This window comes from Cryptomeria japonica, chromosome 2, assembly GCF_030272615.1.
Source record: "Cryptomeria japonica chromosome 2, Sugi_1.0, whole genome shotgun sequence".
NCBI lineage: Eukaryota > Viridiplantae > Streptophyta > Pinopsida > Cupressales > Cupressaceae > Cryptomeria > Cryptomeria japonica.
In genome coordinates, this window is record NC_081406.1 from 677541923 (window position 1) to 677554793 (window position 12871).

Here is a 12871-nt window from a genome sequence, read left to right on the forward strand (position 1 = left end):
CGTCAGATTAACAGACAATAAAACATTAATTATTAAGATTGGCACCCTGCAGTGCATTAAATCTCCAGCTTCCATTATCAACAAGAATTAATTTGAACAATGTTAGTAGCTATTGAATTACATTTTAATTTTTGATTGATGAAGACACATCATGTGTATAAATATAACTTTTGGTTCGTAAAAATATGATGAACTCCACCAAGAAAAATTCATGCCACAACCACAGATTTTTTTCCTTTCAAATCTGACAGCTTGTTTACCAAAGAAAAATTATTTCATTGTCTAAAATACCCAAAACAATATTTAAAAGCTAAACAAAATTCAACAGTTGTCTGTAAATGTTTTAAACTTTATACTTGAATCAACTGTATAACCTTTACATTGAAGCAACTATATTCTATAATGTTCTTCCCATTCAGCATCGTCACTTCCATAACCAAACTTTGTCTACAACCACTGGAATTGAAACAGATAGAAACCAAAAGGTGCCTTGCCAGACCACACCCTTGAAAAGGAGCTAAATTTAAAATTGGAAACGTCTTAAAATTACCAAAGCCGCAAATATGTAAATAACTAACACACAAAAGTTCAGTACTAATTATCTAATCTCATTAAAGCAGCAACATCAGGCTGCAAACTATTCGCTAAATTCTCAAAGCTTCGTTGCAACTGCACTTCATCAAGACTCTGCTGAAATGAGCCATTCCCGGCTACTGCCATCCTCTCCAAAATATGAACCGTAGGACACCTTCCAAACATGATGGTATGAAGTACCAGTCTCGGCTCCATCTGCTTCAATCTATTTACAAAACAAACAGGGTCCTTCCCATCTCCATATCCGCCATCACTCAAGAAAATGACTGTTGGTTTCTTTTTCTCGACATAAGGATATTTGGATGCATGAATGAGCACGTCCTCTGCCAATTGTAGGCCACTTGAATAACTAGTTCCCCCGCATGCACGATACTGAAGCAGGTGGTCCACTATATCCGCTTTCATCTCTTCCATTTCTAAGGCGAGTACTGCTTTATTATCAAACAAAACCACAGACACAGAATCATCACTTGATGTTCTGTTTCGTGTGACAATGAAGCGAACAATTGCCTCATACACACATCCCAGCCTACAATTGTGTCCAGGCAGAAATTTGGACATGGTGGGTCTTATATCAGAAGAATTCATTGAGCCAGACTTGTCGATGACAAAAACCACATGATGAGCAATGTTATTGGAATGTTGACATGCAAAAACATGACCATCTTTAGTTACATACCCAGAAGATGATGCAACTGAGCCATTGGGTCCCACTGGAGCATGCCATAGTTTCTCTGTGCAATACGACCTTGAAATGCTACCATCACTTTCGTTGTGTTCCTTTGACCTGCAAAGGTGTTTACATAGAGCAAACTCTTTCTGATCTTCTTCGCTGCAAGGATCTTCAAAACGCATTCTTCTCCAATAGGTCTCATGGGTAAGCTCATCTTTTGAAATTTCTTCATTAGGGCTATATCTCTTTGTCTCATGCCTTGACCCATCATACAAACGACTTGTGCACTCTAATTTATCATTCACGGGACAACGAATCAAATGAATGTGGCCTCGCCCTTGCGATTTACAATGCATGTTACACATCTCCGCTATCCCAGATTCTCCGCAAGAGTATTGCCTGCCACTGATATCAAATTCTTCTCTGTCCGATACAAAGTTAACATGTCTCATATTCCCATGAACTGTATTATGCAATCCAGCATGATTGATGGGCTTTTGACAAAAATACCCGCATGCTTCACACCTAACATTACAATAATGTACAGCATCTGGATTGAGCGTGTGAATATGCATGCCCTTGTGAGTTTTTTCAAATGCCGGGATCGGGATGCAACAATCCTTCCGCAGTCCATTTTGTTCAGAGACATGCTCATACTCAAAGGAACTTCTTTTGCCCTGAAATGTACGTGTTTGTCGCACAAGTTCAGTGAAAATTTCACAGATGCCCTCAGCTTCGCATTTCTCCTGACAAGCATGCTCACTGCCACAGAGATGTTCGTCACTTTTTAATGCATGGAAATGGTCCTCATAGCCACAAAATCTAGGGCAGCTATCCATGATGCACTTTTTGGGACAAAACCTTTCATGGCAAGCATGTTTCTCATGATCCCCAAGCTCAATTGGCACTACACAAGGATTTGTACAGCTTCCAAGAGAACACTTCATCTTGCACAAATGTTGTGGAGAATTGCACTTGTGAGGGCCTTCATGCCCAATTTTAAGGCAACATGCAGTAGTACAGTTAGATGATTTATCATTTAAAGAACAAATTTTGCCACATGTATGATTTCTCCTTCTGCAATCATGATCTCCTTCATGGCCTGCCAAATTGCGACATTCCTCCACTTCAATTCCTAGGCTTGCTTCAACAGAGCAATATGTGCATTGCTCTGTACACGCATGATTTCCCATGCAAGAGTGATCAGAAGAATGGCCTTTCTGCAGCGCACATCGCCAGAAACAGATAGAGCACTTGCAACCACATACAGAGAGACCCTGTTTGAGCTCTGCAAGAGCTGCAACAGTTTCTAATTGCAACTTCTGTACATCATGATTGCCAGTAAATTCTGTTGTGTTGCTGCAGAGCCACCTTTGAACACGATCACACCGTCTGTCAATCAGTGCTCCTAAAAAACGCTGAAACATTGAGTGCCACTGGTCACCATTTACACCTCTTTTTGTGAAAACTGTGTCTAGCCTAGATCTAAGATCGGAAAGAATTTTATCATTTGACATTGATTCCTCAGTAGGTGCAAGCTCCAGTCCAGTATCCTGCATGTCAATCAACAGATCCCCAAGCTCTATTGGAGCATCCAGTATTTCTTCTTGAGTGTCAAAATTCACAAGCACCCTGCTGCCTCCTGTCATAGAGAGACATCCTTCTCTGACCACAGAATCCATATTTTTACGGAGGATTTCCACCTTCATCGCAACGCGCTTCAAATCAACAGGGGTCCAGTCCTTAGCTGCTATCTGGGCAGTAACTAGTTTCAAATCTCTCAAGAAAGATCGCCCATTCTGATAAGTATGATATAAATCTTCTTCCACAGTCAATGCCATTTCAGACAGACTCTCTTGATAATATTCTCTCCGAGTGAAAGAAGGCATTGCAGCAAGTTCAACCGTTCCTCCATACATCTTTGTTAGAAAGTTCTCACGGGATCTTTTACAAATTTGTAATAGTTTTATGCGAAACTCATCTTTTAAGTCATCTACATCAGCTAAATCAACATCCTTAATTGCTATGTAGAATAGTCCCTTGAATAACTTTTCATCGCTCTTAACCAAGCTCACCCCATTTTGAAAGCGTTGAAACACAGCCTCTGTTTCCTTGTCAAGATGAAAGTCCTGAGACGCAACATGTCACGTTTACCAAATAACTACCTACGCTAGTTTGGGAAAATGAACAGAATCAAGTTAAGCATACAAATCAAAGCAGCAAAATAAGATAACAAATTACTTCCCACTGACCTTTTTATTGAATATTGTTAGATTACTGATGGCTGCATTAAGGACAGAGAGCATCATGTCTTCTTGTTCTGTCCTCTCAAAGCTCCCTAGCCCTTCAAAGTCCACGAGTACATAGAGGCATCTTGCATCCAACCGAATTGTCATCCATACACCATCTGTACATCTACCCCCTGCTACGTCAAGAAGAGATCCAGATAAATGATTTAATAGGTATGACTTACCGCTGCTCTGTTTTCCCATTGATGATATCACCTTTATCTTACCATCCCATTGATTCAGCACTGCATCATATAAGCCAAAATGCATCAAATTAGCCAGTGATATACTATCTGCATAAATGAGGTGTGGCGGTATTTGAAGGCCATTGAGCAATGGCCTTATTCCATTATTCTCAGCTCGAGTAATTTGAATGGGTACGAGGCAAATGAGCTGACGAATCCAGTTTCCTGCAGCCTTCTTCTGAGAATATGGCAATGTGGTATTTATACTCTTAGAATCCCAACTCTCAGACTTAACATGAAAATGAATAATCAATTCTGAAAAATCTTTTCCTTTTTCCTGTTCCAACTGCCCTATAAGAAGCTTCAAATATTCTTCACATTTTCTTTGAACAAGATCGTCCCTGGATGTATCTTTTGATTTTAGCAATACATAAAAGTTAAGATGTCTCGCAAGTCCTCTAAACAGAGCAGGACTAACTGCAAATTTATCAAAAATATGATAAACATAATCTAATGCAGCACAACTCTTTGGACAATCCTGGTACACATCATTTTTATATATTTCAGAATTTTGCTTCCCTTTTGATAATTCACGAAACTCCAAAACTTCAGTGGCTGAAGCAAGAGTTAATATATTGGAAGAAATGCAGCCAGTCACAATATTAAAGAGCACAAGGTGAATTTGACAACCAATATGCACAATCTTTGCCTGTAGATTCCCTAAGTCTTCAAGTTTTCTATCCAAGTAAATGCTCTTCAAGTAAGACATGATGTCACCTAGCATATAAACTCTGACCTCAATCTCCAACCGAGAGCAAGTTTCATGAGAAGATAGTTGTGCTGAGGACAAGGAACAATCTTGTGTGTATTTGGCAACTCTCTGAAACACAAAAAGAAAGGAGCCATCCCCTGACACAAATGCATTTGTAAAATCTGACAAAAGAGATAAATGCTTGGGCTTCATGAGCGGTTGTTGATGGAGTTCAACAACCCTGGCTCTGTTTGAGTCATCAATTAAAAGCAATTCAGCTTTCCCTGGAATAAACTGCATCCATACTGTGTTTGCACTTCCTGAAAAAAACTCAAGAATGATCTCAATACCAGTCCAATCTATGTGGCGGAATGACTCATCAAACTTGTAAATTTGAACCTTGGCTAGATCTGCATCAAAGAGAGCTAGAAATCTGGTACGTTCATCAAAAGCTACCAAATTAAAACCCCTTCTAAATACATGAATGGGATTACTCCCACACACAAGTGGCCCTAGTTTTGGGACCATGTGCACGTTCAGGTTATTCTGTTTCTTCTCATGTATGAAAACCAACAGCTCTCCAGATTTCAGGAATGCAACCTTTTTCAGATCTTCTGTTTCAGGATCACAGCAAACTAACTCAACCATATCTGAGCATGATGGAGTGATGCAATACATTGAGTTATGATTTAATTCATCCAAGTCCTTTTTCTTGGGTGCCATCTCCATAGTCATCCACCGTATACATGGCTTTTCTTCTTCTTCAGTTGTAAACTGCATGTTTGCTTCTTGAGATCCCAAAAAATGATAATGCTTTTGAACACAGAAGCTTTGAAAATGCAGACATCTTCCCCTCATTTTGTTTTGACTTAGATTCTTCTTTAATAGAGTAAAGAAATTTTCTTTCTCATCTTTGAATATCTGTTCCTGAAGCTTTTCAGCTGCAACCTTTTCGTATTTAATTTTTTCTCGAAGCAGGGGGAAGATATCTTTCCTTAGCATAGCTTTTACATTTTCATTGAATGCTTCTTTTCCTTCCTTATAGATTGATGACCATAGATCCTTCCAGAGTCCAACTGAAAACAGAACTCTCGTCAAAGTTTCATCAAGTTTAAATTCAAATAAGCTTTTCCTACATTGCATGTAAGACACCAGTGACTCTGGAGAAAGGTCCACTTCAATAGAATCGAGCAACTGATGAATAACTTCAAGGCTACCAGCAGTCAGAAACCTTCTCATGTCAGATGTGCTGAAACTTTTTAATTGATCCAACTCCTCATCGCTCATGACGTATGCCAAAAGGAGGTTCTTCTCAATGGAATCTCTTTCCATTTGCAGAAGTCTATCAATAAGAAGCTGGCAAAATTCATTTGACATACTATTGGTCATCAGTGAACCCAAGAAAACAATGTTCTTTTCCAAGTTAAGTAATTCCTTTGGAACTGAAGGCTTTATCCAGTCATGGAGTACACCATCCAGGGTCTGGCTGACTTCTATGATGCCTTCATTGGACTTCCATTTGCTTTCAAATCTGAGAAGAACCGGAATACCTGACATTACTGGAAACTCCTTCCAAGATGCCTCTTGCATAGCGGACAGAATTTTGGCATTTGTGGTCTTGTTATCCTCCCCCTTGTACCTCAAGACAATGTCTCTTCCAAACATAATTGGGTTTCCAGACTTTTCAATGACAAATATCAGGTCCCCCTCACCATTCCTCTGTTTAAATGTAAACTCTGTACCAGTAAAAAGCAGCTTTTGCTCGTCTGGGTGAAGACCCCAAATACTAGCTAATTGACGTTCAAGTTGATCAAATCGGCCAAGTTTCGGGGGGCATTCATTACATGCAATAATGTCCTTCTTCATCAGTTCTGAGATTTCCAAATCAGAAAAATATTGAATAGAGCTGCAATATTCTGGCAGAACATGAAGAATACTATTCAAGAGTTCGAATCCTAATTCATCGACTTTGGATTCAATTACACTGGAATTGTGATATTGACAGCGGCGATCTTGAATTGATTTCATCAAATCTTCATAACTCTGATACTCAGGCATTTTAGAATGCTTAAGTAATAGAAGAAACTCCTCATTAGAGAGCCTGGTGTAATCAAGATCATAGCAATTTGACAATTCCTCTAACTCAGAACGAAGTGCATCAAGCTTAATTTTCTTCCCGCTAGTCTTAACAAACTTTTTTGCTGGTTTATAACATGCACTGAGGAAAGCACAACGATGGTATCCTTCAGCAAAGAACAATGCACACTCGGGTGTCATCAAACCCTCAGGAGGTTTTGCATCTGTCATGAACCTTTGGACATCCACACTCCAACCACAAGAAATCTTGACATCATTTTCAGAATTTTGAACATGGCTAATCTTCAGCCTCTCTGTTCTTCTCCTTCTACGAGATTTATTAGCAACATAAGCAGCTAAAGAATCAAATAATTCATTTCCTTCAACACAAGCATAAACATCATCACAAAGATCCACAACATAACGAATGAAGTTGCACGAAACTTCTTTCCTAGATGCATCTTTCAAAGTGATTCCTTGATGCCAATAGAAAATAACAATGACTTCTTTCAGAAGACTAACATACAAACCTGGCTCAAGATTCCCTTCTTGCATTAGCTTGAGAGTTGCGTTATCCACAACTCTCATGTCCTTAAGTATTCTAGCCATCATTTGTTTGTTCCCGTAAAATCCAATTGTGGGCAACGATATGTCATTCAAGGAATTGAAATCAATTTTAATATCAGGACATTTCACTGCAGCATTGGGCACAATTTGATTGCACAGATGAAAAATTTGATCTTCTGGAATATGAACCTTCTCTACAAAGCTCAATTCTTGCTTGTCAGATACAATCCTCATAACTTGGAAAAGGGGAAACATCTTATTTGTGGGCCCAACAGCAGTCTTGTTCAGCAAATTGTCTTTAGTATCTTCAAAGTTTATCATTCTTTGTTCATCTCTAGGACAGGATGTTGATTCTTCCAGAATGTGCTCGTCCATGACCCAGACTGTATCCCCAGAGGCAAAAATCTCAGACTCTGCAGCCATTTTTTCTCCAGACTTTGGAGAAACATTGTTATTCTGAGATTCCAGAAGGACAAAATTATCAGGCACCGTCGCCATTTTTCCTTCAGAATTTGGAAATACATTGGTATTTTCAGTTTCAGAAAAGACAGAAGGATAATCTGCAGATTCACTAAGAATTCCTTCTCCCGACACAATTGTAAGTAAATCCCCTCCTCCCATTTAAAATGATTTTAACCTGCAAAATACAAAGAGAACTCAGTATCCAAATTGCCTATAGCAATCCCATGGTGCTAATATTTTTAATTTTGCAAATTAGAGTAATATAAAACAATAAACTGAAAACATCCTTGGAAAATAAAATTAAACTCATGTTGGGACTACATCCACTACATGATAGACCCCAAAATTTGCCACTACATCCATAACACACTAGCTACTTGCAAGACCTCTCACTAAGTTAAAAACAGATCATGCATAACACAAAGAATACATCAGTTTTGTATTCCCAAAGATATATTCAGAACATTTCATCGCATGGCTACAAGAAAAAATTTTACAATGCAAACCCCTCTAGTATGAAACTTGAATGGCTCAAAATAATATATATTGCTATAGCAATGAGATATGCAATACAAATAAGAAACATAAGGCTGAACAAATAAAAAACAATGTTAGATTCAGATTTGCATAAATGTATAGACCACAGGTATTAGAGACTCGCATATCATAGTATGCTTACAATCCATTATCAGGCAAAAAAAACTCATAAGCAATAATGAAAGGGTTGTTGCAAGAAGCTCTTATAACAATTTACAGCCCTGTCAAAGAGACCAAACCTTATAGCAAACAGACCAGCAAATGCAATCCGAGAAGTTCAATGGCATTAAATTTTCCAAGGACCTTTAGATGATAGGGGAGACACCAATCAACACAAGAATCATGCATACAATAAAATAATCCTATAGCTTATACAAAATATCCTCTTGCATTCACAAAATCTGATTTTACATTGATTGAATCCCAAAGACATATATTGGCACACCATAGTCCAGAAAATTGGCTCAAGAGATCAACCTCATTACAATCATGAAAATTTTACATAAATTGCCCTCTTCCATGCCCTAAAATTGACAAAATGCAGCCACTTGACAAAATGTAAAGAGTACGGGAAAGCAGCTGGGCACTCTATAGTAACATTGAATTTACTAGCACCAAGATGACACAATCACATTTGTTATAGTGCTGGCATCTCCTCAAGATCAGTTACCTTCCAAAAACAGAGAAAACATTCTTCATCAATTTTGAGTCCTACATAGTACATAGTATACATCCCTTTACAGGCCCCAAAATGATATTCATTTAATTTTGGAGCAGCGCAAGAGCATAAGGATTTGATCTCGCAGCACAACCTGACTGCACATGGCACATAGCAAGTCAAAACAGTGCATGGTAGACCACAACACTACCAAAGCCAGTACATATCCATCAGGCCATAAATGTACCACCATGACCACCAACCAAGTAGCAATACATTTGGATGCCCCACTGCCAAAGAACTGTAGAAGAAAAACCTTCAAAATATGGGATATAGACTTAAAATTCATTGAGCACAAAATTCGCTTTAAGTCATTTGAATTTTGTGTGGAAACAATGGCTATGATGGCGCTGGAGAGTGATACTTAAGACCAATGGTGCTAGTGAAGCCACACACGTAAGAGAAGCACAATGAAAAGTTCTTGAAAAGTCAAGAATTGCCACTGAGGAGACCAAGCCTTACTAAAAAGAACACGTAGCACCAATAGTAAGTCACCATCTAAGAACACAAGTTGCATCGATGTAACCTTGGGCCCACCACTACAAATAATTGATAAATAAATAATAAATCAACCATTAGGATTGCAATGGTGTATGATACACCTATCCTAAAATTCTCCCGCTTGTTATATACCTTACAAGAACGAAAAATAATCACCCATAATCTATAAACTAACTGTTAGGGGCCAAGAGGCCCATAGACTCACTATACCACCTAAAGTTACTTGTGCTCTTAATCAAAGCATCCACATCATTTACTAAATTATCAAGCATTATCCTTCCATCCTCCCCTATATCACAAAAAAATGGCATTTTACATCTATATGCTTTGTCCATGCATGAATGTAGGATCTTTTTCATGCTAATAGCACTCTGATTGTCACATCCAATATGAACTACTCCCTAATTTAGCCCAAAAAGTTAACACAATCCTTGAAGACATAGTGCCTTTTTACAAGCCTGAGTAAATGCCTTATGCTTGACCTATGTCATAGATAAAGCAACCACAACCTGTTCCCTTGCTAATCCAATTAATTGCACTACCAAACAAGTTAAAAACATATCAAATTAATCCCCCAAGTTATACATATCAAATTGTAAAGGAAGTTGAGACTATAGACCCCCAATCATACCCCTATTATTACCAAATAATAGCATATCATCCATACAAACCAATGACTCCATAGTTTTTTCCATGTAGTACTCATGCTATATCGTGTAAATTTCTTTCTCAATTCACTATGCAAGAAAGGGTTGAAAGAATGGAAATAAGACAACGTTTAAGGGTAATTTAGTCATAACCAAAAAAAACTTAACTTAATATAAAAAAATTGTGAGAGAAAATAATTAATTAGATCTTGATAGATAAACCTTCACAAAATAATATAATTTATCTAGCTGGTAAAAATATTTATACAATTATAGGAAAGCCTCGGGGTTTAAACAAGTGCACATCTTGATTGAATAGACATTTATGATAAACTACGATATAACGAACTATGAAGGGGTTAAATCAGTGCCCATCCTAATTGAGAAGAATTTCATAGAATTCATCATTATGAAACAAAAAAAGCTTTTAACTTTCAAATCATTTTTGTATAGGAGAATTGAGATTTAAAATAAAAAGTGAACAGTTGAGTGTTCGGTTCAGTGTACTCGGCACTAGGGCCTAGCTGATGAGACGGGGTCAAGATGAGGCATTGACATGTAAACTATGTAGATTCATGCCTGGTTGAGATGGGTTGTTAACAGACAATTGAACCCCAGGAGTCCCAGGCTGACAGAACAGTTAATACTGGGTTGATATATTGTATTGTCATGTAAATCCAAGGTTTCAACTAAGTCCAGAGCTAGATGCACCAGTTGAGATGTGGGCTTATCCTGGTTAAACATAGATTTTGGTATGCAGTCACCCTAAGTTTGAACTTAGGTTTAGATGTCTTGTTGACATGTTCCCATATACCTCAAACCCAGTTGATGCCTTTGTTCCCATATAACACAAACCCACTTGATGCATTTGTTCCCACAATGGGGTGTAATGGTTGAGATGGGGTGTTTCATACTGACCCCTGACAAACCGCTAAAACTTACAACTCAAATATTAAAAGACCATTATGGAAACTTTACAAGAAATTGGTTTTCCGTGAGCCTTAACATTTCGTTCGCATGATGAAACCCTTAGGTTCTAAACTGTGCCTTCTCCATAAAATCAAGAAGCCATCACCACCAACCAAACAGTAAATAATAATTATGAGTAAGCTTTTTCACAAGCTAATCAAAAGAATGATCTATACATTTCTTCAGGATATAAAACCATAAGTAAGCGCAATATTATTGACGGAACGGTAATACCTACACCATACAACATATTAGTGCCCCTATAACCTTTATTCTTCAGATAATGCCCCTTCAATGGTTGTGTATGAACAAAAAGATGGCTTAAAGCAAAAAAAAATTAACCTTAAAAACGCTACATGCTAAGCATTTCCTCAGACAATCGTAACAGAGGCAGATGAATCCAGAACAGTGCTAATTAAACAAATACATGCAGCACGCCAATTCAAGCATTTCTAATTTTGCAAAATAGGGAGCGAAAACCACTTACAGGGCAACTCCTTCAGAAATTTAAGCCTCCCGAAGAAAACGAAAATGCAGCGAGCTCAAAAGGTGACAGACAAAATGAATGGTGGGACGGAGGAAAACTATATAGGTGATAAGCTTAGAAGAATTAAGCGCGAAAAGTTGATAGACAAAATGTATGTATTTATGGGTGATGGAGTTTCCTTTAATGGAATTCATTGTCGAGCCGACGTGAAAGCCGCAGGGTACCAATTAAGTAGATGGTGGTAATGATGACAAGACCACTAAAACGTGTAATCATCACTTGTTCAATCACAAGAGCACTTATTTCCGTAAAAATTTTGGGTACACAACACTCAATTCTTCATTTTTATAATTGAATGAATGAATGAGTTTTAATGATATCTACCAGATTCAGCAGTTTATGGGAAATCACAAGTTCAAATTATATCTCAGTTTCAGATTTTTTTTTCCTGCTAGATCTTTTCTTGTGAATCTTGATTAAGAGATTCATTATTTTGTGAAATTTTGACTCTTCAAAAAGTTTGTTCAGACTATCTACTTTTAATTCATTACCAAATTCGCTGCGAATATGTACACTCCATAATGAAATGTCATTGTGTTTCTAGTGTCCCCATGGTGCAAAATTGGCACGTTCTTTCTTCCCACTCTTCTTTAAGCACCTTCCATCTACCAGTTTCACATCTCAATAAATTGGATATCAATAAATTGTTGAGTGTCTCTCTTGGCCATAACTTATCTTTTTAGTTTGGTAATTAATTATAAGTATAATTATAATAATTTATTATATTTTACTACATATATTTTAATTGATTTAAAAATAAAAATAATTTAAATAATATAATATATTTAAAATTTATAAAAATCACAATTTAGTTTTATTTATAAATGAATAAATTTAATTAATTAATAACTAATTTAATTTTAAATTATTAAAAATTATATATTAATGATAAATATTAAATATTAATATATACAATATCTTTCGTTTATAGGGCTAGACAATGTATTCTAAGGAGATCAGAAGAGATGTGGAGTGGGTCCTATCAAATGTGGGATGGGTTAAAATCAATTTTGATGGGGCTTTGAGAGGCAACCGAGGGATGCTGGTGTAGGGTGTGTAATTAGAAATCGTGAAGGGAAAATCCTTAAGTTGGTAGGAAATTGATTGGGTGGAGAAATGAACAATGAAGCAAAATTTCAAGCGGCTTTGCTTGGTTTAAGAGTGGGCAAGAAATTAGGAGTTTAGAGAATTCATCTAGAAGGAGACTCGCTATATTGGTAGTTAATTCCATTTGGGCAAGCCAAGTTCATAGTTGGAAATTAAATGGGTGGCTTTGTTGAAAATCTTGGTAGAGATTAAATCAATGGAAGAATACTGGTGCAGGAGCACCTGAGCACCTGAATGCTCAAATCACAG

General features: G+C 37.3%; 1 protein-coding gene across 1 annotated transcript; it reads right to left on the reverse strand.

Annotated features, from left to right (window-relative positions):
* Positions 1–296: 296 nt before the first annotated feature.
* LOC131036881 (uncharacterized) lies at positions 297–11621 on the reverse strand. Its single transcript, XM_057968888.2, has 3 exons — positions 11456–11621; positions 3520–7771; positions 297–3396 (listed from the first exon to the last, which is right to left on the reverse strand). Exons 2-3 carry the CDS (start codon positions 7753–7755, stop codon positions 595–597), a joined length of 7038 nt encoding a protein of 2345 aa, XP_057824871.2. The 5' UTR covers positions 7756–7771; positions 11456–11621; the 3' UTR covers positions 297–594.
* Between the last annotated feature and the right edge of the window lie 1250 nt (positions 11622–12871).